The following is a 26,230-nucleotide window of genomic DNA, read 5'->3' as shown; positions in this document are numbered from 1 at the left end:
TGAGCTATAGGTTTTGTTTTGGGAATCTTTTCAACCTCTTGTTTGCATGGGTTCACCCGGTAGCATCCGATCCTTGCTTATAGATTCCTCAATACACAGTCAGCACAGCTTACAATCCACTCAAGAGACGTATGGTTCCTGCCGATGCCGAGAGATGAATGATGTGAACACGACACATGTGGTGGCGTGGGGATCTTACGGAAAACCTGTGTTAGGCAAAACTAGTGTTTTGGTTTATCCGTAATGCAGCTCAATCCACCAACTGCGGATTATATCCCACGTACAACATCATCAAAACCTTTCAGTTCTTGCACACATCTTTTCATTGTATGCATTTTTTTTCTATTGGCCAGGACCTTTGTCAGAAATTTGTGCTGGGGGTATCCTGATATCAGGAATCACTGATACCCGTGGAAAGCATTCAAGGGCATCTTGTCAGGGCACAGGATGGGGAATTGGGGAGGCCAATTTGAGCTGTTGGAGAAGGTCACATTGGATGAGATTTTCCAAAGTAGCTTAGCCAACTCCCATGATGGTTTGGTGAGGTCAAGACCTTTACATTTCCTACACGCTTGTGGAAAAGTTATGCTTAATCTGTGATGCAAAGTTCCCCGTCTGTAAATAGAAACGATCACTGCTGAACAGCTCCGAAGTGGTGAGAGTAATGCCAGGAGGTGTAAATTGTTCCATCAAGAGCCTGCCGAGCTACTTTGTCCTGCACCAAGCATCCCGCAGTCTGGTGTCCAGCGTTCTCTCCATGACCGTTTGCCCAGACAGATAGCGCTGCTGTTGTGAGTAGTTTGGATGGTAAATGAGAGCTCATTTGCTCACTCACACACCTACTGGGAGGCTTATTTTGGCTGCCTCAATAATTTTTATTGTGGCTGTAACACAAGGAGCTCCAAAACGATAGTGTAAGAAAGTGAGGAGGCTTGTGCCAGCTCTCCACTGAGAAACAGGGGGATTTCCTCGTTGGGCTGTTGGTGTTTTTTGTAGATCACTGCAACTATTCCTGTAGGAAAACTGCTACAACATGAGGATAGTTTATTCAAAAGGAACGACAGCTCTTGACATTGACAGGAAGTTTGGTGTAGAAAAAGACGTCTTTTCTATGTGAAAGAGCCCATGCTTTTGCAGAACTTTCACTTAAAAATGCAATTTTAAAAAAAGCTACCAGCTGTTGCAACATTTGCTGCCCCATGTCAAATTTTGGTCCTAATATCCCTGGCTACTCCCCAGGCTGCCAGGCTTTGCAGGATGGCTCTCGTGTGGGAGCCTAGCAAGCCTGGCCTTCCATAATTTAATTTTTAGGGCAGCTTTTATGCTGAAGAGCAGTTCTGCCTGTCTGCTTCTGTGAGAGGTCTGCGATAGTGATTTGAAATGGAGGAAGAAGGTAGAATGTGGCTAGAAATCGTCGTGAGGAGACTAATGACTAGGTCCCAACTCCAATGTTTATATTAAACTCTTAGGGTTGTTTTCCCTGTTCAGTGAAACAGAAGCAGCTCCCTTTCAATTAACTCAGTAATATTTAAAATTAGGAAGTAGTTTCACTGCTTAAGCAAACGAATGGAAATGATCGGGGGGGGGGGAACACCCCCTTCCTGGGAACCAAGGCAGGATAATGTTCAGGCGTAATTCCAATTTATGTCAAACAACTTGCGACCATCCTCTTGAGTGGTTTTGTAAAAGTGGTGCTAATGTGTATAACCCTTCTAAATTTTTCTTTTTTCCCTTTAACATTTGTTTACCCCTTCACTGTGTCAGTCACAACACACCGCTCTTGAATCTCCCAGCTGGTCTTGACTTGTTGAATTTATTTTATGCTTTCACTCTTCTTTAATAAATACATTACTTGCAAGCAGTGAATTGAAAACAAAGCAAAAGAAAAACTACCATTAGTGATTGGACAGTTTCTTACTTTGTGTTACATTTAACTGTTCTTTTGACAGCCCAGTTTTTAAAGCCAGGTTCGTATGGAAATGCTTTCACTCCACTTGCACTGCTTTTGGAAATAGCATACTGCTTCATCTGTCTGTTTATTTTAGTGCATTCATAACACAACACAGTCAGCACAATGTCTCATCTCCACTTAGCAAAAGATTGCAAAGTACTCCTTGTCCTTTTTTTGAAAATGCAGCCATTTTTGTCAGCACCGGCTTTTCAAATCGGATTCAATAATCCCTTGTCAGATACAGTTGCAGTGCTAATGGTAGAACAATTAGTGCGTTATCCACAAAACCTTTGAACTTCGGGCCCCTTTTGCATGAAGGACTGTGCAGTTGTTGTGGCCGTTAGAGAAACGGTCTGCAGCAGATATGTTTGCAGGTAAGTTTTCCTATGCTTCTGAACCGATAGTCTTCTCCATGGTGTTTGTGGTTGGAATCCATATTTGTTCATTTTTCCTTTTTTTTGCATATACTGATTTAAGCTTTTATAACCAGACATTTCCTTACTTCTCCTTTTTTTCTTTTTTTTTTTTTTTAAATGTAGCCCTAATTATGTCCTGGGGGAGAGCCAGTAGTGTGGGAAAGACGTACACTGTTGCCTTGAAAAATATGGCGAGACAAAATGTCTTGCTTTACTGGTATATCAGGAAAAAAAAAATTATACTTGATAGAATGTTTTTGAGGAAAAATGTGTCCATGCAGCCAATATCTTTGGGAAGATTGTGTCTTTCAAGCTGATTCACCAAAGTTCTGCAAACCGTGTGGTCATTTTCTTCAATGTGGAGTGAGTGAAAAAAACACTGCTATTCTGATTTCTGTTGATGACTTAGTTATTTAATTAAAGAAACCTGCAGCATATATATCTTTCTTTTTTTAAGATTCCACGTACCACTCAATGGTACAGATTCACGGCCTGTTATAATTCAGCATATTTGTGATATCTTGAATTGTGGTTTGCCTTATGACAATTAATAATCAACAAACATACCTGATTTTTATTTTTTTATGATTAGAAGGTGAACATGTTCCTAACCAAGAGTCCTTCTTTGAGGAGTTGACAGCTGGTCACTGCTAGTAAACTGGTCAATAAGGGATAAGCTGTCAGCTTTAGGTGGTTACAGGGGTGCTGTTAGCACTCTTGTTCTTTGTTTGGGGGAAGAAATGTTGCATATAAACATAATGAACTCCATGCAGAGCCCTGCTCAGCCCGATTTTCAAAAGCTGACACTTAATTGCTGCGTCAGTACTTTTCCACTTATTCCGAAATAGCTTTTTTTTTTTTTAGGAAGATGAGACATTATGCTTATTGTTTCCCCTACATGCACTAATGGTTCCTTGCTGTTAACTTATTGCTAGGCCTGTTTCATTCTAACATCTTAGTATTTTTGTTAGTTTACATGTGAAATGCATCACCCAGTCTGTGCTTGAGCTCATTTTATTTAATTGATTTTTTTTTTACTAACATCACCGTTTTTTCAGTTTAATATTGGCTGCATGCTAGTTTATATATATATATATACATATATAAAAAAAACCCAATCAAGTCTAGCCTGGATTTTGCTATGATTGTGTTTTGGTTTCTAGTGGTGGGGCAGTCTTGCACTTACAACTTACTCAGTATTATAAAAGCCTGACACACAAACAAAATGACTAAACACATTGTAGATTTTCTTTACAAAAAATCTTAAGTGGTGCTGTCTAGGTGATGGATATGATTGTATAAATAGCTTGATTTTATGCTTTTTACTGTCAATTTTTATTGGTACACTTTATTTTCTCCCACATTGCCTTTTTTTTTTATTATTTTATTTTAAACGTGATGCACAAAAGTTGCCCAGCACACCATCAGAAAGTGACCGTCCCTGATACCCTGTCCCCCTGGAAAAATTCTAGCCAGCAATTTTTGACATTTGTCTTTCCCTTTTATTAGGCATATATTGCCTTTTCAGTAGCATTTTTTTGCATGCATATATATGTAGAAAATCTCTTGCTCATCACATGTTTAAATGTCAGCGGGAAGGGAAGAATATATTATTGGAATATTTTTGGTTTGTTTTCTCTGTTCTGTCTGTCAGGATAATATTGGACACCGCTTACTCCAGAAACATGGGTGGAAGCTGGGCCAGGGATTGGGAAAGTCACTGCAGGGTAAGTCCAGTAGCTTGTGTCTGAAACATTCAACACCAGCTTCAGTCTTTAACAAAATTATTTCTGCTTTTTGTTCCTAGATTAGATTTTCTTTCCATTATTAATATATCCAAACAAATGCACTGTTGAGTTTCATATTTAGCAATTTGCAAGTGGAAGCTGCTGCCTCACTTATTGGTACAGGTTAGACATGATGTGTGTGTGTCGTGTACGTGTAAGAATCACCGTGTTTGGCCTTTTTGGAGGGAGGTGAATTAACTGCCTACTTACTAACAGGTAGTTGTGCAGCTTCTAAAACTATAATGATATTCTGCTGGCTGGATGCTTTGATATTAAAAGAATTAAAAACACAAGCTAGTTACGATGATCTGTGTGCATGTTTCACAGTGGTGTCAGAAGCCATTAGAAGGCGAGTAAAAGGGCCCACTGAAGACTGAAAGTGGTGGCAGAGGTTCTCATGGATGGGAGAGGCTCACCTCTAGTTTCTCCAGAGGGCTTTCACGGGTTTGACTTATTTCTGTTCCCCAGCAGTCTATTTGTCAGGGATTTAGCGAATCTCCTTGAGACGCTGTAGTGCTAGTTGAACCAATGCACCTAGACCTCATGCTGTCTCGAGCCTAAATTCTTCCCATCACACTAAATCCTGTGATTTCAGTTGAGCCAATGCTGCCCAGCGCATGTGGGTGGCTTTAGCCATTCCCCTGACCAGTAGTTCCTGTTCTGCAGAGGTCCTAGCCAAGGTGAAAGCACACAGCCATGTTACATTGAGAAAAACTGAAGGTGGTGCTTCCTATCAGTTACTCCTTATGAACTGCCTGTGTACACGGTGTCTGCCCGTGATACTGGGAGCGAGGTGCTCAGTATTTACAGCAGGCACGAGACTGTGTGCCCAGGCAGTTTCTGTAGAAACCTCTTCAAGTGTTTGAAACTCAAGCACACCCTGAGTTCCTCCGAGTAACTTACTCGTGTTCCCGTACCCTTAGTCTGAAGACCTGGGAGCTTGTAATTGGACTTCCATGGCCCTACAGTGAGCCCATTAGAGAGATAAGTATTTCTGTGCTGTGGAGGACTGTCGAGAGGTAACGAGTTCTCTGAACTCTGGGAATGCATATTAATCTCTTGGACTAAGGCACTCTAACTTCTCAGACAGGACTGCATTGGTGGTTAATGCTTCTTGCTTCCTCTAACATGGTTTCATCTGAAATCCTCTGGTTAATGCATGGCACTCTTACAGTCCTCTCGTGTCCCGTGCTGGTGCCAAAGCTCAGGACGTGGTTGTAGTTGTCACCTCTTGGGCTTCTGCTTTGGCATGGCGTTCACTGGATGTGTAATTTGGTCTGTTTTCTCTTTTGGGTGCCCCATATTGCTCTGTGCGTCACCAATGTGGAAACATGGAGACTTGAAAAAAGCTAAAGCCCTCTCCCAGCCCCAGCCGGATTCAAAAGCACAGCCCTGAGGGGCCCTGTGTCGTGTGGTGTTGCAGGCACTGACGTGATGGAATGAACAGCAGATGACTGTACAGTCTTGAGTTTGAGGCAAGAGGGTGGTTTCACTGTGTCCTGAGGGCAAGAGAACTAGGGCTGCCCGTGGGGTTGATCAGGCATTTGGATTTGGATACTTGTCCAGATTTAGATTTTCTGCATTTCGAAGTATTGAGTCTGTACCATCTCTCTCACGTATTATTGAAGCTCTGGTGGTTTGAACTGTCTGGAAGCTACAGACAAATCGTGGGTATGGGCTGTGAGGGTTTTCCTGTGTCTCCTGCATTTTAATAGAAATGCAGGAGTAAAAATAGCCTGTCTGGTTTAACCCAGGTAGGTGCTGGAACCTCCTAATGTAGGCTTTGGAGAGCGTGCAGGAATTGTATAGTGCCTTTCACCTTCTAGAAGGAAAGCAGCGCCCTGTCCACCTGACAGACAGACAAACAGCCTCTCTGGCCGAGGCGCCGGGGAGGCAGAGGATGTGGAGGAGTGCTGCTGCTCCAGTTCTGCTCAACATAAAGACATCAAGGGTGCTCCCTCTCAGTTACAAGCAGCTAGAGCCTGTGCCTATTGCCTGTGGCACTGATGATGTTCATGTTGGGAGCGTTTAATTCATTATCCAGTGACCTTTTTACATGAATCTTAGATCATCCCAAAATCCAAATATAAACTGCCAGGAAGGAAACATTTGCATCCAATTTTAATCTTATTCTCAGAGTCTAAAGAGTGAAGTCACTTGATGTGCACTGAGAATGGAAGAGCAAAACAAAAAAGTTCTTCCCCTCTTCCACATTCTCTTCTTGCTCAGAAAAGACCAGGAGAGATTTCAAAAGAGATGTAAGAATAGCAAATGCAGAGCATCTCTGTTGTTAACTCTACTTGCTTCATGCTGTGCTTGAGCCTAAAATCTTAAACAGCCTACAGTTAAGAGATACAGCAGAAGTAGAACCACTTCAAGTAGTCTTTAGCTGTGGATATGGTATCTGACCTCCTGCAGAAGGCCTTTGCAACAAACCCTCAAAAACCTAAATTTTGGTTTACATATATGGAATTGGTATTGCATTAATCTTTTTTTCCATTCAGTTGACTTTAATTTAAAAGGAAGTTAATGAGTTCAGTGTGCTTATTTTTATGTAGCTTTTAATTCTAAATGTTAATCTGAACTGGGGCTCCCTCCTTAGTTTTGGTGAATCTAAAAGTTACGCTACATTATACTTGCCAATCATAAATGCTAATTTCTTCTAGTAAGGCCGTTACGTTGTTGTTCAGGAAGAACTTCACGCTGCAGGACCGTACCGTTGTGATGGCTTCCTTCGCGTTAACTACCCACTGTGGATATAATCCAGCGGTGAGAGTGCTGAACTGTTTCTCTGGATGGTAGCTGGAATAGCCTAAAATTCACCCTTGCCAATTGCTGGTGGTAAAAATCTGCTGTTGTAGTACAAAGGCACCCAGTAGACTGGCTCATTCTCTGCAAAATTTCAGAAGCAGAGTAGTTGTACCTACCGGGGCTGCTGCCATGTGGTGTAATTCTTGTTAACCATCGTAGCCGGTGGAAGAGCTGAGCCATTTGGATAAGAAAGCAAGTAATCCATGTCCTTACTGACATAGCTGTCATAAGAGAGCTGTATTCTGCCTGTAACACATCTGCATCTTTTGTTTTATTTTAGATGTGTATTGAGTGGAGTATCAGATAGGGATAGTGCTGTCGTCTCTGACCATGTAAGCGCTAGAATGGTTCGGAGAAGCTCATAATGAATTCAGCAGAGTCATTCCTCTGCTCATCTCTTCTCCTGATGTTTTTCACATTTTTTTCCACAAACAACTTGTGTTATATTTGGAAATGATGCTTCAACTTGTGAACAGCCAATGAATATGAAAAGGAGAAGAGGAGGTTGCCAGTTGACAGGGATCTTTTTTAGTCTGGAAAGTATGGTTTGGGGAACCACTTTTCTATAGCAATTGTGTGATGGTTGTGCTCTAACACATGAGAAAATGGTGATGGTAGACTGTTTTCTTTTTGGAGGGGAACACATGTAATTAATAATCTAGAATTTTGTGGTCTACTGAAAAAGTAAAACTAGCAAAAGATGTGGTTAAAAACGCTGTCTGACCTTCATGTGGAGTCCTGTGCTAAATGAGACTGAGGATTGAGGATAAATCAGAGGAGTTACATAAGAGTCATAAGGGGAAAGAGAGGGCTGAGTGAAATCTTGACTTCAAATACTCTAATGATTTCTCTTGGAATAAGTATTTTATATTAAGTTAAGGTATTATTATGAAAAGCATTGAGAGATTGACATGCAGAAGTGGTATAACTTTAATCATATATTTGAAAACATTTTTATAAGCTCTTCACGTTTTGCCTGTGTTGTCAATTTTTTGACAAGTCTTGTTTAAAAAAAAAAAATTGTGCTGAAAACTTCTGTTTTCTCTTTTGGACTTGTGTGTTTAATATGAGGTAATAGTACTCTAGAGGTATAGGTGCAAGACAAATGCCAGTAGTTTAATCTCATTTAATTAGATCAGGGAAAACTGAACAGAGTAGGTGAATGCTATCCTTAGGAAAGACAAAGGCTATTAACTTGCTTTGCCAGAAAACACAGGAATATGTGACTTCATTTGGTGCACTCAGAAAGAAGATAACATATAGGGGACACAGTGAAACGACCTAGCATTTCAGACTGGCTGATGTTTTAATTTGGCTCTCTTGAATCGGTCATCTAGCTCATTTGAGGAGTCACAGCCAAAGAATTGGATGGCTCCCTGGGATGAGGTCAGGACTACAGCGTGTGTGTGGTGGGGAATGTCTGATAAATCTGGGCAGGGTAGACTTGATAGCTAAAAGCAAGCAGGCGGGCTTTAAGGGGTAGTTAAAGCCCCCATCTCTGATATCGCTGAGCTAATTCACAACCATCCTCCTGTTCTCATGGTTATCCCACTGCTTCCTCTGTTGTGGCAGGGGCTGTGGAGGGAAGGAGGGTGGGCAGCCCTGAAGGGATGGTTTGCTGCAAATAGAGGCCGTTCGGAGAGGGCAGACTGGTCAGTTAGGAAGGTTTGTCTGGTGTTCACTGGTCATACAGAAGGGACTCGCAGGAAGGATTGACCAGCTTTGGTGGAGGACAGGTAGAACTCATACTTGGCTAGTCACCCTGTGAGTAGTGGGTAGTAGCTGTAATTATTTAACACGCTTATCCGGATTTGCCTTTTTAAAGTCCTCTCTTACGGAAATGTGTTTGACTGCAGCCTTGACACTTTAAAAATTGCTCCAACACCTGTACAGAAAGCAGTTAAGTTTCCCTATACCACCAGCCATCTCCCTTCACACGCAGTCTGTAGTGTGTAATTAATTTGATGTTTAAAAGCATTGATTTAATTCATGTTCCCACAGTATTCCCAAGACTGGGATTATCCTGGTCTTTTGTGGTATCTCCAAGAAGTGAATCAGAATCTAGTATTTTGCTATGGCAACAGACAACATGTTTTTGTCACAGCATAGCTACTCTTAAGTATTTATGTTGTTGAATCAAATAGTTTAGATAATACAGAGTTTTCATGTAGAACTGGAATTGAGCCTTGAAACTTTATGTAAGTTTGCTCCTCTGTTGTCTGTAGGGGTCTAAGGCAGCCCTTTCATCACTTGATTATTGTAGTGATGAAAGTGTTACTCAGTGTGAAACAAAGTTAAGTTTCAAGGTAGATGGAAACGCTTTGTGGGGTACTTGTTTGTACTAGTACCTGGGTTATCTCAGTTTTTCAGAAAACAGAAGCAGCAAGTGGCTGTGTTTAGGAACGGGAGGTCCCTTTTGGGGCAGTTACTTGAAGTAGCAGTGGCTTTACTTTGGTCCAAAAGAAATGCCTTCTGTTCCCTGATTCCTATTCCTAGTTAGTATTAACTTCCTTTTTGTTTGCTTATGTTTTTAGCAAAGTTTTGGCATCATTTCAGCATGACTGTTCTGAAAGGCTGGTTGACTCTTCCTGGAGAGCAGCAATACTAATGTGATGCTGCTGTGGAGGAGGCAGGCTGCCTGCAGTCAGAGCCACGCTCAGTGTCATGGGAGCTCTTGGCAGTGCCATGTAAAGCTGAGAACTCCTTCCTGGATGCTGCTTCTCTTCCACTCAGGCTAAAAACAATAAACCCTTTACAAATTGTCAAGACAGTGCTGTTCCTGTTGATCAAGGTGTGCTGCAAACTCACGGTATAAATTGTACTGGTGACACATAGACAGCAGCAGTTACAAGTGTGTATAACAGAACTTTGATTTTATTCTTATCCTTTCACGAGTGTATAAATTATCTAACAAGGTAGCAAAGACAGGTATATCAAATTTGTTAGAAAAATGCTAGAATTCAGTTCCTCTATCTAACTGTATTTTTGCTGCATGATTTTCAATTAAAGCACAAGTGGATTTCTGCTCTGACTTGCAAATTCTGTTATGATAAATATAGTCATCACCCCCCCCCTTCAGTTATACTATGACACAGTTCTTATTTGGCATGTTCTTCACTAAATCTGTTCAGACAAGCTCTGGTTTTCCCTCTTGGTATAAAGGCTGAGTAGAGTGAAAGAACAGAACCATCTGAAAGAAATGCTAGAAGATGTGCAGAGAAGAGGAGAGCCTGCAAGTGAAGAAGTGATCCTGTGGCTATGGCAGGAAATATCCACTCTCTGGCAGCCTCTGTGATAATTTTCATTTCTGAGATCAAGCTCAGTAAGAGTCAGTGTTCCAAGACTGTGTCAGGTGGTCGCAGGTGATGCACACTATGTTTTCTGGATGCCGGTTTCGTTAGACCTGTGGGGAGTAATAAGCGGAGCTTTGACCACTTGAGCAACTGAGATCAGTCGCAAATGTGATCACTTGGCAGCTGCGGCTTGGAGAAATAAGCTCAGGGTTTGAATTGCAGAGGTCTTGAATCCTGGCTCTGTCACCAGTTTGCCAAATGGCTTACAGCTAATATATTAATATATTTTTCCATTTGTTAAATCCTCTGATCTCACAAAGGCAGGCAGAGTAGATGTTTGTCAGGCCTTGAGAACATGGAACATTGAGCATCTGAGAAAAACACCATGAGGAAATGAGGAATATTCTTTCTGGGTTTTGAGGCTTTCTAATAAATACAAGAAAATATGGAAGAGAACGATAAAAATGTTTAACAGTGCCTTTATTCATGAAGTATGGAATGATTTGGCAGTCTTACCCAAGAAATAGATGTGAACACAATCTTATCGTCTTGTATCTTAACATGTCCTCATGGGAACCTGAATTCTGGCATAGACTAACGTTTCCACACTTGTGTTTGCATCATAAATCATTGCAATAGTTTTAAGACTAATATTTTCATGTGAAGTTAGCTTTGAAAAACCTGGGTAATGCGGCTTTGAAAGTTGGCTATCATCACACCAATCTTCGCTACCGTGTCGAAATCCACAAGGCCGCAGACCTAAAGGAAGGGTTTACTTAATGCCTCAGTCTCCTTTGGGGAAAGCAGTTGCCCCCTTGTTCGCTTTCGAATGCGCAAGATCCTTCCTTCGATTACGGGTGATAAGTTTATGGGTTACTTGAGTGTGTGTAGTCAATGAACTCATTATTCTTTCAGTGACACATGTTTATTGTGACAGAGACGTCCTTCTCTTGGCTTAGTATCAGGCTTTATTGCCCTTTGTGTCCTATAATGTTAGAGCAGTTTTATTAAACTGTGAAAGATGTGTGTGTGGGAAGCAAGTAGTCATGGCCATGCACAACCTGCCCCACTCCTGCAGTGTAGCCTTAAATCAGACATGGCTTTTTAGCCCTCTCCACTTACCGAGGTGAAGAAAGACAGCGACTCTTATCTCTGATTTCTGTTCTAGATCAGCCAAGATTTATGTTCTTGCTCGTAACATCTTCCATGTTGTTCTTTAATACCGATCATCATTTGGGTTAGGGAAGTTTTTTGACCCAGATTCCGCTATGTGCCTTCCCTTGCAAGAAGTTCAGGGAGCTCTGCTTGGTTTTCTGCAAGTGTCACCCTTGGCTTGTGTGTCTAAGAAGTTTTGAGCTCCTGTTTGAAGTTTTCCATGGAGCTGGGGTGTTTGCAACTTGTCTTTTGCTTGTCATTTCTCTCCTGTTTAGTAAGGATTAAGTTCACAGTGCAGTTCTTGTGTACTTGGAAAGCAGTTTCTCCTGACTGGGACGTGATGCTTGTCGCTGAGGATGATAGACATTTCAGACTTCGTTTGAATCTCTTGATTGTTTGTGACCCCTTCCAGAAATCTGACATAAACAGGATGAGCTTGCAAATCTAAGTCCCAAAGGAGAGCGGGAGAAAAGGTTGCCCTTGTTTGTTTGTTCGCTTCTTGCAGCAGTCAGAACAAGCGTGATAATGTACCTTCATTTTTAGCCAGCAAGGAGCACCGCAGAGCATGCCAAGGCTTGTTCACCAGTAAAAATTACTGGATTTCCTCATCTCTCCCCTTTTGATGTACTGAATGAGGAGTCTGAATTTTCAGTGTGACAGCTGTTGGGCTAGCAAAACATGCAATAGACCCAGGAAAGTTTTGAGAGCTTGCAAAATCCTAATCTTTGAAAATGAAACTCATCCATGACCACAGTGACTCCTCCCTCTCTCGCATCTGCGCAGAGACAGTGCAGCTGAATGGCGATCAGGTCCTGTATCTGTGATGCATTGCTGTGGGTGTTGATACCTGGCTCCAGGCACCTATTACCTGTCACAGCCTGCAGAGGGGTTTGTACCGCAGGTGGCTAAACAAACTGACCCTTCCCCACCACAGCAAATCCAGTGACATGATCATGAAACTCCCCAGTGCTGCCTTCACACGGCCGTGTTTCTAATCTCTGCAGCAGTCCCTTTGCAAGAGCAATTAAAACCTCCTAGAAGGTTGTCTCTTACTGTGGTTTTGTTCTTGGCTGTAGCATAAAGATAGTGAATAAGTAAAAATCCTCTGTGCTCAATGAGATCACGTCCCATTGTTTGTATCCTCCTGAGACGCTTAGTTCATGAAATTCTCTTCTGATGAAGAGTGTGATATCAATCAGTCCTCTAGGATTATATCCCACAAAGCTTGTACCTGGGAGGAATTTCTATTAAGATGTCAACACAGTGAGCAGGATTAAGACTGTTCTGTTACCTCTCTGGTGCTTACATGCTGTGCATAAGTGATGCACTGAAATATATTTGATTGAATTATGTTAACACATAATTGTGGGGGTACATCTTTTTTTCAATGGGAGCATCCTGTTCTTTCTCTGTCGTTAAACAGACCTTCAGAAACGTCTCTTGTATCTGTTGCAGTGCATGATGCTGCTGGAGGGAGGAGTTCTTCTGAATCTGCTAATTATTGATGAAAACTGTTTTCTGTTTTGACTGTTTAAAAAAAAAGATAAAATGTGCACTAGTGTTGACAACACCAGCGTTTCTAGACGGGCTCAGATGGCAGGTCCATCTGGTGCAGTGTCCCGTTCCGAAGAGCAGAGCAGCGTCTACCCGCTGTGTCCAGAGACGGAGCACGCACCCTGCAGCTGGCAGCCGTGGAACGATAATCCTCCATGTGCAGCATGACTTGGTGTCTGATACTAAAGCCCTGAAGCGTTAGGATTAACTGTTTTCCCAAGATTTGTTAATTTACAGCACTGCTGGCAAAGTATTTGCTCATATCCAATAACTTTGTGCAATTAAAAAGGGGTGAATTTGGAGAAGGCTGCCTGGCCAGTTGCTGCCTGCAGTCTGCCTGCAGTCTGCCTGCAGTCTGCCTCCTCCCACCGCCGGCAGATCTCTGAGCCGGCGCGGGGCTCTGGGAAGGGGGGCGTCTGTCAGGGTGTATTTGGGGGTGAGCAGTTTTTCACAAGGTGGGAGAAAGGTTTCCCCATTTCTTTAGGAAGAGGAAAGCAAAATAAGTATATCCGCTCAGTTTTGAAATCTCATTTCGTCTCTGAATTAAGGAAATAATTACAAACTTAATTCACTTTATGAGATTGGATTTTCTAAGGTGCAACTTGTGTAAGCTGTTTGTTTTTACCATCCTGCTGGAAGTTTATGCTTCGTCCTCTCCATGGAGGTTTTCCCCTTGCATGGAAGTGTTTTATCCAATAACCCTCTCTGCTTTGGGGTTTGTAGCCTGTGTAATGTCACCAGTCTGTAAAGGAAAGAGTTTGTGACCTGGTTCAGAAAGAAAATAAATTTTCTGGGGTGTAGGGGGACAGGGCATGGACACAGCTTTGTGTGTTCTGCATGATTTACTGTATGGGGGGGGTTAGCTATCGATGTGGCAGTGCTTGCAACCCTGCATAGTGGCATGGAGTGTGGGAATTCTTGCCCTTTCTTGAAAGCTCAGTTTCTCCCTTTGAAGTGTGTCAGTGTACCCGAAAAGGGGCAGCAGGAACCCTAAACATGGGAGTCCTGCAATGTCTGAGAACCTCGTTTACATGCTAGTAAAGGTCCTGTTGTCATGCACAGTGGCTCTGGAATAAATTTTCTTGAGGAAGTTCTTTAGAAGGAGAACTTAAAGAGCTTAACTTAAAAAGTCCCATTTTCCCCTTTGGCTGTTCTCCATCTTCCGCCCAGCCTGCTTGGCAGTCAGTGGGGTGAGAGGTGGCCCTCTGGCAACACAGACCCCGCTCCTTTCCCTCAGCTGTAGTGGCTTTCCATGGACATGGAGCGAGGCTCCCACCGCCCAGCGCTTTGCCCGGCAGCGGGTCCTGCTGCCCTGGACAGAGCCGTGGTTTCGGTGGCAGGGATGGGCACTGCTGCCTGTAGCCGTGTTACGTGCTCAGAGTGCTCAGGCTTGGCACTTGTCGGCTGGATGTCACGCTGGGCGGCTGCGCTGGCCGGCTGCTGTGGTATTTCATTCGTAATGAAATAATGATTAAGTTTAAAACAAAGGCATCGCTTTTCGCATTGAATATGCTCCTCTTACCTGAAAACAGAGCTCCTTTTGACCCAAAATATTTGTAATTGCCTTAAGATCCTGATTTGTTTCCTTTTTAAACTGTCTGCTTAAATGTGCCTCAGTGCCTCTTTTAAATTGGGCCGTCACCAGGAGCTCAACCTCTTCCAACACCCAAAAATTTCAGGTTTCAAGCGCAGCTCTGAAAACAAAAAACAACTGCGCAAAGTCTACCCGCTCCCTGATTCCACAGGGCAAAGCATGGTGATGGGGTGGAGGGGTGAGGAAGAAGCCTCATATTATTATTATTTTTTTTAACCCATCCTACCTGCCTACTACAAACGGCCTATTTTCTGCCCCTAATGGTTTCTGCCTAACAAATGGTGTTTCTTTTTTACAGCGTTATGATCCTGGACTTGTTGTGGTGATGGTAAACTTAGCAGTGGTAATTTTTTATTTTCAGACTGAATTACTCCTTTTGTCATCAGTGCACCAATATGTTAGGCTTACTTTCTCTGTTGTAGCCATCATCCTTCTGCTTGGTCTTTCATTTTCCTTTCCTTTCCTTTCTTTATGCACACTTGTCTGATCCTTGTTCATTAAAGGGTATTGCTAAGAAGGGATGTTTCTGTTTGTGTTAGAACTGCCAAAATCAGTTTAAACATAAATTTCTAATACTGTCCAAACTTGATTTTTCCCGAACATGATGGGCACTAGCACTTGCTACTGCAATTTCCAAATAGATTTTGAAAAAAAAAAAAAAACCAAACCAAAAAAAACCCAACCAACAAACTTTGACTGCCTTAGAAGGCAAAAGTACTGATGCATTGTTTGTACACAGGGGTTTACCAGGGCAATGAGGCTGCATCGAAAGATCTCGATTGCTGGAGAAACAAACAAACAAACAAAAACCAAACCAAAAAAAACAAACCCAAAAACCAAACCAAAAAGAAAAAAGCTTGAAAAAAAAGAATATAAATTGCTGGCGGTTGCTGCCAGCCATTCCATTTGGGTTCACCACTTACCAGTAAATCCCTGGCTGAGACGTTATGAAAGTGATATTGCACTTAGGAAGTCATTTTTATAACCTGTCTTTAATTTGGTCCTTTTGCTAAAAATTGCAGTCACTGCTTACTTTATTATACCATTGGGCGTAAGAGAAACATTTTCAAACAGAGAACACTTAAAACACCCAAACGAAAGCTCAATTCAAAATACTATTTTGGATCGGCGTGCTAACTATTTTTGGACTTGGTGGCTATATGCCTGTCAAATTTATGGGCGTATAAACAAAACCATAAAGCGATTAATTAAATTGACTTGTTTCTGAAAGAAAAACACATGCCTCTGTACCTGAGGAGTTAAAAAGACACAAGTCTGACCAGAGTAGGTTCCCTTTGAGGACTCTGTGGAGTCTGAGATCTGCGGACTGTCGCTTTTGCAGAAGTTGGAGAAAGCTGATATTGGAGAAGAGAGAAGCTGATGCCTGTACAGGTTTTCTGAGGCAGTTTTAAAGACTTTAGCCTTTTGCGCATGTGGATGGCAATGGAATATTTTTGGCATGATTAAAACCTGTAGATCTTTTAGCCCAAAGGTATAATATATGTGTATGTGTGTATAACAAAACAGTTGTTTACACCAAAACAAGAGCAATAATAAGGGAAGTAAACATTCTGTTTTTTTACTCAAGGTATGCACCGGATAAGGTAAGTACTTTTTCAGTGGGCTTACATCACAACGAACAGCGCGAGTTGTGATGTAAAAATAAAAATAATAATAATTAAAAAAAAAAGCTGTGGTAGTAAAGTGCTTGTCTGCCCCATTTTGCTTTGTTTGGCTGGTTATGAGTGGATTAAAGATATGTTTTAAAAAAAAAAAAATCTCCAGCATAGTTTGATTAGTTCAAAGTCAATTTTCTTCGCAACTAGTCCTTTTCACAGCTTGCAGATGACACAGCGAGTGCTAGAGCATCTCCGCGGGAGCTGGGGAAGCAGGTGCTTGACCACCTGGCCTGGACCCGGCGGTCGTTTTGGATGAAAGAAGTTTGGCTTCTGTGCCACGCTTCTCGGTCAGCTTTCCTTACTCTTGGGAAGGGACAAAAGTTGGGGGGAGGGAGGCTTCCACATCTTTTACAGGAAAGTCCTAATCAATTATTGATGTGGTAGAGCAGTAAAATGTATTTAATAGCTTTTTCACTTGCATCAGAAGATGAGGAAAATGTATTGCCTGATGTGGAAGCATTGAGGAGAAGGTTCATTTCTCAAGTCCTGTTAACAGCCCTGCCCTAGGACTTGTCATGGTTGAACATTAACCACGAGTATGTTTTACGTGACCAGTTAATGTTCAGAAAATACCATTTATACCACTCAGGGTGCATTTAACTGTAACCGGTTTGGAGCTGAGAAGCAGGTTTGGCTGTAAGCTGTGAGAATGGCTTGTGTTTGGTTCACTGTAGCTTTCTGGTCTCTGCACTCCAAGGCAAGATCTCTAACCACCCAAACCCAATGTGTAAAGCGAGCTGTGGCGACAGAGCGGCTGCTGACTGCCTGTGTGTGTTCCTCTTACAGGGAGGACAGATCCCATCCCTATCGTCGTCAAGTACGATGTCATGGGCATGGGGCGGATGGAAATGGAGGTAAGCTTGCCCACCTCTGGCTCCTGCCCTGCACCCTGTTACTCCTTGCGTGGCTCTCGGGGAGTTGATAGGGAAGAAATTTAAAAGTGAGAATTCGCGCATCAAAGGTAAAGAAAAACTTGCTCTTAAATCAACACAGCAAGAAAACACCTCTCCTCAAAATACATACTCGGTTTACCCATGGATACCTGAGTTCTGAGGCCTGGATGCTATCCAAAATTCCTGGGCTTTGCAATTTCACTTCCGCAAAGCTGAGGCTGCTGCCCGCAGTGGACGGGCCTACTGGGAGCCTCCATGTCGGAAGGATTAATGAACTGTTTTGCCTGTGGGTTACACTGTGGGATGACAAAAGAGGGAAAGTGAAGTACAACATGCAAAGATTCTGTTTCAAACCTCATCTTTTTAAAATTACACATTCTGGCAGTCTCAGTAGTGCAAAGTATTTATGGGACAAATTGCATCTCTCTTCCCCCCCCCCCCCCCTTTTTTTTTTTTTAAATAAAAAAGCTCGACTACGCCGAAGATGCCACTGAGCGGAGGCGTGTACTGGAGGTGGAGAAAGAAGACACTGAGGAGCTGAGGCAGAAATACAAGGTACTGAAATGGGGGCATTAACATCAAAGTTCCCGTGGGCTGAATGGGAGAGGATTTGTTCTGATGGGACAGAGCTCTTCTCGTTGGGCTGCGGTAATGGTAGTAGGAATTAAGTGTTCTTGGTTTTTTGTCATTGTTGAGATTATTTATATTTTAATGAACTGGTTATTCGCTTCCTGGAATTAACCTTGATGTTTGTTTAGCTGCTTAAGAGCTACAGGATAGCAGCAGGGCTTTCTCTGTGTGCTTTGCTCCTGTTCTGGAAAGAACAGTCCTAGGATAAGCAGAACATTTCCTTCCCTAGACCCAGGGCTGCCAAATTTTTCTAGTGAACCTGCCACGTTGTCAATGCAAAATCTGCAGATGCAAATGTTAGATGGGCAGTTATCAGCTGGAAGTGGAGTAGATCTTCTGTTGTTACTGAGCAAGCAGTAAGTAGTGCGTTATGTATTGTCGCATAAATCCTGCTTTCTTTGGAAAGGTACGAATGGTTCCAGTTTTGAGAAATGGATGGGCTGTATCTCTTTGGAAGAATTTCTTAGGCAGCATTAAAAAAAAATATACATATATTCTGTATTTCCATAGGGTTTACAAAACCTGTGGGGTTTTTTGTAAGCCAAAGACTGTTATCTTTTTTAATGATAAAAATGGGCCATCGTGTTGGCATTGAGCATGACATGTTGGAGCATACTTGGATTAGCTGTAACTGAGTTCTCTGTGGAGACATGGTCTTTGCTAGTCCTTTAATCCACTCTTCTGCTTACCAGCCTGTAAAGTACATCAAGTCTTAGGAAAGCCTGCTTGTTTAATTGTCCTGAGATTTGAGAAGTACCGGGGTTGAAGAGGAGCCCTAGACATTAGAATAAAGTGCCATTTTTGCATAAATTTTAATTCTTTGAGGAATAATGGAAAAGTAGTTTCAGTTCCATTAAAATTAAACATAACCATGGCGAATCTGAAATTCCATTTCACCGGTACAACAGTTAATACTGCAGGTGGTTTATTCGGCTACAAAAAATTATAGCCTCCTTTCCTGATTTTTTTTTTCTTAAGTTGGGACCTTGACTTGCTTGGCAAGTGAATTGCTGGTATATTTGTTCATTTAAAAATAAAAGCCATTGTAATTACTTTTAAAGCTAATTATTACTTTGGAGCTGCGCGCAGTTAATGATCTCTTCGGGCACACTTTAAAGTACAAGTGTGCTCTTAAATGGGCTTATGCAGCCGGTGCTGAACAGTTCCTCTATGTCCAGGTGCACCTTCTCCTTGAAGATGTTTCTCCTTTTTGTTGTTTTTAATGTCCTGCTGGGTGGCGTGCTGCTCACCCGCTACAAAGGGAAGGTTTGGCCATGACGTTGGCCGTTCTCGGGCAGCGTGTGGCCGAAAGCCTGGATCCCTTTCTGCAGCAAACCCCCAGCTGCCATGCTGGGCATCTTCAGACAGCAGCTGTCGAGTACAAAGTATTTCTTCGTTTCATAGTGGTTGGTAGGAGCTCTTGTGTGAATTGCATGTAATGATGTTTTGTCTCAGGTCCGCAGTGCGATTTATGGTCAAGTTCGTGGGTTTTGCAATTGTCTTTTCAAATGCAGTTGAATGTGCGCTGCTCTCAGACTGTTTTGTCTTGCTGCCACTATTCAGCACAGACTTTTTTTTTTCAGGAACTCTATGGAGCGGTAGCAGTCTCTCCCAACTCAGATGTGTTTTTATTAGCATGCTTTTATCGCTAGGCTCTTGCATTTCTGTATTAATCTGTGAAAATCTCTGCAAGCCTAATTTTTTTCATTGCTCTGCAGGAGTCCATTATGTAATTGCCAACTGTGGCTGCATCCTGATTAGCCATTCAGTGAGTCTCAAAGGAATTTCAGATAACTCTGCAACCAAGAAGCAAGCAAGAAATGTTCTTTAATTCCCTTCTTTTGTATAGATTCTGATCACTCAAATGGCTGTGTTTTCATTGTTTAGCCACAGGATGCTTTCTGGAAAAAAAAACTACACGCGGCACAGGAAGCTTGTTCAGGGTTTCAGAGGAACCTTAAATGTCATTGTTCTGTGGATCTCACGCTGCTCTGTTTTCCTTTCTTGTCTTCCTGGGGACCTGCTTCAGGCTTAAAGCTCTAGATAGTTTTGCTGATTTTTTTTCTTCTTAACAAGGGCCTCCGGTAATAGATGGAAGCAGGAACTTGAAATAGATTTTATTATTATTATTTAGAAGGTGAACAGTGCTTTAAATTGAAAAAAAAAACCAACAACCTTTTAGCAATAGAATTTTTCAGACACCTCCCCCCCCCCCGCCCCCCCGTGTTGAAATTTTTTACATGAATTTTGCATTATGGAAAAACATGCTCAGCAATATTATTTTAATGTAATTTTGATGTGATAACTGGGAGATAAACCATATTGCCTTGAACAAGATCTTAAATAAAAAGAAAAAAGCTTTCATAGTGTATCTTTTTTAAATGTTTGCTAGCTCCTCTTGCCAATGCAAGGAAATTTCCCATAAGAAGCTTGTATTGAAGACAGAAACTCTTAAACTCTTTAAGTGTGTTTTTCTCAAATGTTAGGCTGTTTTTTCTTATATAATTTCTCTTTATTCCAGTTGAAATGCATATGGTAAATAGCTATATGGGGTATGCTGATGTTAGTACAGCATACTTCTTAATACATTTATAGCTTTTTTTTTTTAGTATGTATCAGCATAAGTGCTTCCATCTTGTTAAAGTAAACCTTCCCCAGCTTGCTTGTAAAGAGTGGCGATGTTTTATTAATTTTGCTGGTGGGATTGCAATTGAAACGACCTGGCTAGAGGAAGAAGTTGCTTAGCCCTGAGATTAGTGTGTCTTGGCATCAGTGTTTCAGAGCCCCCTGCCCCCGGCTGCTGAGCCCTCCCGGGTCTGCATCGACTGTGGCCCTGCCAGGGCTCGCGGAGCAGCGCAGCACTTCCAGGCACTGGGACTTCAAGCCATTAGAGCCACCTGAGGGACTGGGATTTCCACCGAGTCCCGGAGCTTTTTGCCACTGCCAATCCAAAAGCTGCTACTTTTCCATACAGCAAAAGTGGGGAGGACATGACCGTTGCCAATGTAGACACCTCACCTTTTGCTTGGAGGTTGGTTTTGCACCTATACAAATGTTGAATTATGTAAGGAAAAAAAATACTGTCTGCAACCTCTAAGGCGATCTCTCTCCCCCTCTTTTATTAAATGGGAACTACCTGTACCCACTCCCAGTGTAATCACTGTATTTGAGCTCAGCTTAATGGACAGCATTGCTCCTGGGAAGATTTCACTGACTGTAAAATTACAGAGAAGTGAAATAGGCTCAACGGTGTCTGAACTGTGCTTTCCCAGCCGCGGATCTGTGTGCCTCCCTATTGAATTGCAGGCAAACTGAGATCAAGCAGACATCTGTTAGCACTCAAAATGGAGGAAGTATCAGCATTTAAAGTTCTAAGATTCTGTTCCAAAAGCAGTGATCTTCCTTGGTTTGATGCATATTTCGTGCATCTTATGCGAGCAGGCAGCTGCCAGTTTGTTTGTGTTAGCTTGAGGCTTTGAACCTCTCTTTTTATCTCAGACGATCCAGCAGGCTCTCCCCTCGCAGCCGCAACTGCCTTCCTGCCATCAGCACTACATTTTTTTTTTTTTAAGCAGTCTCCTTTTACTGATACCTGTGCTAATGACGAGTTTATGTTCTATGTTAGGAAACTGGGTCAAGGCTAGGTTGGTAGTATTGCAAAGTTATCCTTCAGACCTTTTAATTTGCAAAGACAGGTCAGCTTAATAAATACAATAATCAGTGTATGCTAAGGTTTTCTTAAGGGCTGTTTTTCCTTAAAGGACTAGTTCATCATCTTCCAGTTTGTTTTACAGAAAGTTTAACAGAAGCATTTTTTTGTTAATTTTGCAGGATTATGTTGATAAAGAAAAGGCAATTGCCAAGGCTTTGGAAGACCTCAGAGCAAACTTCTACTGTGAACTCTGTGACAAGCAGTATCAAAAGCATCAAGAGTTTGACAACCACATCAACTCTTATGATCATGCTCACAAGCAGGTAAACAGGTGTTGATAGCACAATTCATCACTTTTATATTCATTGCAGCAGTCTTATTTGTGGTCAATACTTTGAATTTCCCCAGTGTATCTATTTTCCTTATAGGTGTTAGGTATAGGTTTCCTTATAGGGATAGGTGTTTTATGTCACCGATTAAGATTCTTATGCCCACCGTACATTTAAAAAACCCAAAAGAACAAACGAAAAACCCAACTCATCAAGGAGTTCAAGAAGGCACCAAGGGAGCCCAGTTTTGAATGACCCACAGGCAGGAATGGGCTGCTGCTAAACTGGGAACAAGTACAGATGGATATGGATGGCTCCTAGTTTGCATCAGCTTTTAACGTAGTACAACTTTGGAGACTGATGACACGCCACGTGTGCGCATCTTAATACTTTAGTCTGTGTTCTGTCAAGTTATTGAAAACAGACTAGGAAATAATGGGCTATGTAATTGTAAAAAAAAAAGGAGCACTTTCCAAATTCCAGATTCCGAATCTGTGTGGAACTGGCTTCGGTCCCAAGGTAGGGATGTACCTACGTGATACTTCATACTGCACAGTAAATAATAAAAGTTCGTGTGTTAGCCTGATCTATTTCACCATTTGAAGCTGCTAAATGAGATGTAAATGTACAGCAGATAGCAGTGTTGTGCTCATCTAGAGATTAAATTGCTCAAAGGAGGTTTTTTGATATTCCTAGTCATAAATTCTAACAGTACAAACATTAAAATACTGATAACTTCTGGAGGATGTGCTGTAGACTACTAGATCTTGCAAAATAGCAGTGAAGCAACAGCTTAAAAACAAGAATATGGCACTACAGAGTATGATTTTTTTTGTGTATTAAGTATAGGATATGATAGTTCAAAGTAAATTCACTAAGGGAGTCTTAACAGGAAATCTCGCGGCAGGGCAGTTTCTGTTTGAGTACTGTGGTGAATTGTGGTTTAATAGAATTAAGAGCAGAAATTCATTCATTTACTTTGTATTGGGAAAACAGGCTGCTTTGACCGAGCTGGTGGCACAGTTGTGATACCTGATAGCAGTGTACTTCATCTGAAGTTTTCCATCAACTTGGTTGAAACTTGAGTGCAATTACATGCATCTATTTAGGAGGTGGAAGGGCCTGTTTGTGTCGCACTCTTACAGTCTGGTGATGCAGTATGATTATGTCAACTCCTGTTTAAAACCCTTGGGTGATTAATAGGGGGACTGACATGAGGTTGGCAAGGCTGAGAGTTTTTCTAGCATCTAGAGATGCTGTGGAAGAAGAAACAAACCTGTGGAAAGCAACCACCCCTCCTTGATACAGAAGGAGTCATCAGTAAGGGTGCAAGAAGAGTCACCTGAAAGAAAAATGTCTTGGGAACACACAGGGTGGCGTAAGCTTCTCATCGGTAGAAAGAATTCAGGGGTTGCTTGGTATTGCTGATTATTTTTAAAGGAATTGATGTTCTTGGATAATTTGCATCCATTGCAGTAACTTCAGGCAGGCTTTGGAGAAAATGAGCCTTCAAACTCTCGCTGCGTCACCCAGCATTAATTTCCAGTTGCACAGGGATTTAAACAAAGAAGCATCATGCTTTGCTTAAGGAAAAAATTGCTTGTCCAGCGTTATGTCGTGCTGAAATGTGTGTCACCCTGTTGGGTCAGTGTTCAGTAAGTGAACTTGAAACTACCTAGAAATGATGAAGGTAAATTTGCATAAGCAACACTATCTCACTTCTGATGTTCATTATCGCTCAAGATAGGCTCATTTCTAAGTCTATTCTAAATTTTAAGGAAGTTAAAAAAAACAACCAAACAATGCTGTGCTTTTCATAATAGGTTGCACATCGATGTTTCATATTTTGGCTCTTTGGACAAGAAAGCAAGGTTACATAAAGGCTAACAAAATTTTTAGGAAAAACATACAGTTTTCTTAAAAGTAGGCTAATCAGTAGGCTTTCTTGGAAAGAGGAGACATTACGGTATCCTAGATAATTACAGCAAACTGGCTTGGCATATATTATCTGCAGTGTTTTGTCTTCTCAGTGGTAATTCTTGAGGCAACAGTGCTTCATTTTTGCCTTTTTCTTAGCTTGTTGAACAGATTTCCACGGGATCATTTTTGCTTTTAAGTATTTTTAGTTACACATACCCACAACATTGAAGTGTTTGCTTATTCCTTCTGTGGCTCAGTGAGCATTAGGCTGTCCCTGTAAATAGATGTTCCATGCTCAGATCCCTTTCCGCTCCCGAGTTAAAGACACTGTCTTGTATTCCAGGAAGGAACTCAGGATTATTGCGAAACAGGGACGATAGGTAAGTGTATTGATCCCTACCGGATAAATTTTGGACCCACCAACTTGTCAACACCAAACAATTAAAGGGGAGGTTTTATTATTTCCTGACTATACTGGTTTCATACAGCATTCGGATATGTCTGTACCTCAACACCAAGTTTCTAGCCAAAAGGCAGTATTTCTAGATTACCTTAACTGGGAAAATAATCTTCAATTTATTATCACAAACCATTGGCCTGTTTAAGTCATATTTTAAACATTGTTGGAGGTGTGCAATGTTGTTCTCTAGATTTTTTTTAATTAGGTTGATACTTGAAATGGAAAGTACAGATGTTTTAAAGAACAGTAACCCTATCTATTCACCAAATGGTCAGTCCCTCTCAGGGGAAGCTAGAGGACTAAAAGCAACTTGGGTTCATACAGATGGTACTGCAAGAGGAAAAATAAACTCAGTTCCCTTAAAGATCCTTCAGTGAGCAACTGAAAAAGGCTGTAACCATAGATGTCATAACTTTTTGTACCCTGGAAAGCTACTAATATCCTTAATGGCTTTTTTTTTTTAGCTGTGAGATCTTGAGCCTAGCAACTAGAAGGACTGGTAGCTTACGAAGGACTCCCGCCTCTGATGTTGCACAGTCCTGACTATCAACAGAGTAGTAATAATTAACAGACAAATGCAAAAGAAGGCAAATGTAGAAAGGAAACTTCTCCTGCAGCTAGTGAGAAACTTGGGTAGTGAGGCATTTTTGTGCTCTGCTTTCCTGCAGATACGTGATGTCCAGATGCTTGAGAGCTCCCACAGTCCTTGCATACTCTGGACTCAGTGGGAATGTATCCTTAGGGCATTACATCTGGGTGGGCCCTTAATTCGGTTTTGGGTTTTGACATCAAGATAGAATACTTCATGTTAGGTTTGCATGAAGGTGAATGTGGGTCACCTTATCTGGGGTAGTACCCAGTTTGTGTATTCTTATCAAATAAACCTGATCTGTATTGCCCATCACTTAGAGCAGCTTGCAGAAATTGTTACGGTTGGAATTATCTTACGTGTAAGTAATGAGCGTTTACAGTCAGCTTTTACTGTGGGTTTTGGGTTTTTTTATTTCATCCAAGAACTTACTTAGAGAATCTCATATACGGTCACCTCTTTCCTGTTAGCATGCCTGATGAGGGGTTGAGCTCTTTACTGAGTCACTGACCCAACAGAATAAAAACATTCACCTTCTGTATTCAGTGTGAAAAACAAACATGTTCCTGTGTGAACTTTTGCCAGGTTAACTGTGAGAACGCTAACCGGTATTGAAATGCAGTCTTTTATGTGGCTTTAATTTTATTTATTTCTAAATGTGTGGCATTTTGGAGATGTAGATGATTAATTCTGCATAGATTCTCTTTATAAAAGGACAAAGGGAATGTATTTTCCATAAAGAAGTTCTTTGGGAAAGAGGGTGGAACTAAGAGCTGCAACTATAGATCTGCAGTTCTCTTCATGCCCTAATTATCTGGATCTTTTCTTCTAATGCCGACAGGGAGGGATCTGTTAAAGCACAATAAAATTACCAATACAGCCACTGCTGTGGTTGATGAGTACTCTAAATCCAAACCCTGAACTTTCTGGTTTGGGGAGAATTGGACTTGTGCTTTCCAAAAACTTGTATCTTCAAGCACAGCTTGAATGCAGAAGGCTGAAGAGAGAATCTCCAAGATACTTGGTGTTACATGGGAGGCTTTTCTACTCTAGAAATGCTTTACCCTCAAAAAACACCCAGTTTTAGTTGTTCAGCTGCTTGTTTGCTGATGGCAAACACATTTGGAGAAGACCAGTTATACATGGAGAGTGTTCAGTAAATAAGTTTTCAGTGTGCAGGGCCTGGACATTGTGATTACAGGCAATGCTAGCCTCCTGAAGGGCAGGGAGACTTGTGTCGTTGGGTTATCTGTGTTGCGTTAATGCGTGGTATGTTTTCCTAAGTTGAAAATGAGGTGTCAGGGAAGAAATTAAGATGAAATAAAACTGCAGTTGCATGCCATTTCCCCTCTGCTCTTTTCACTTCATTTACGAGCGTGCAAAGAATGCTGATTACCAAAACTAAGCAGGGCTTGTGTTCTCACTTATATAAAATTATAAAGGTTGCCATCCTTTGAGCTCATATTTAGCTAATGGTGTAGTTCAATCCTAGAAGCTTTTGTGGCAAAGAATCGAGC

General features: G+C 41.6%; 1 protein-coding gene across 7 annotated transcripts in view; it reads left to right on the top strand.

The window, feature by feature from the left end:
• GPATCH8 (G-patch domain containing 8) overlaps window positions 1-26,230 on the top strand; it is a 58,184-nt gene that overhangs the window by 20,368 nt on the left and 11,586 nt on the right. For 2 of the 7 annotated variants that reach the window (XM_072885528.1, XM_072885529.1), the window contains exons 3-7: window positions 1,950-1,967; window positions 4,022-4,094; window positions 17,027-17,094; window positions 17,602-17,688; window positions 21,595-21,738. In XM_072885528.1, coding sequence (XP_072741629.1) covers window positions 17,068-17,094; window positions 17,602-17,688; window positions 21,595-21,738 — 258 coding nt within the window. In that variant the 5' untranslated portion in view covers window positions 1,950-1,967; window positions 4,022-4,094; window positions 17,027-17,067. Of the gene's footprint in view, window positions 1-1,949; window positions 1,968-4,021; window positions 4,095-14,859; window positions 14,905-16,425; window positions 16,528-17,026; window positions 17,095-17,601; window positions 17,689-21,594; window positions 21,739-26,230 lie in introns of those variants that run through there. The other 5 variants (XR_012046051.1, XM_072885527.1, XM_072885530.1 and 2 more) reach the window with 4 other exon arrangements.

Source organism: Ciconia boyciana, chromosome 22 (assembly GCF_034638445.1).
Source record: "Ciconia boyciana chromosome 22, ASM3463844v1, whole genome shotgun sequence".
Classification (NCBI taxonomy): Eukaryota; Metazoa; Chordata; class Aves; order Ciconiiformes; family Ciconiidae; genus Ciconia; species Ciconia boyciana.
This window is presented reverse-complemented; position numbering and strand designations above follow the sequence as displayed.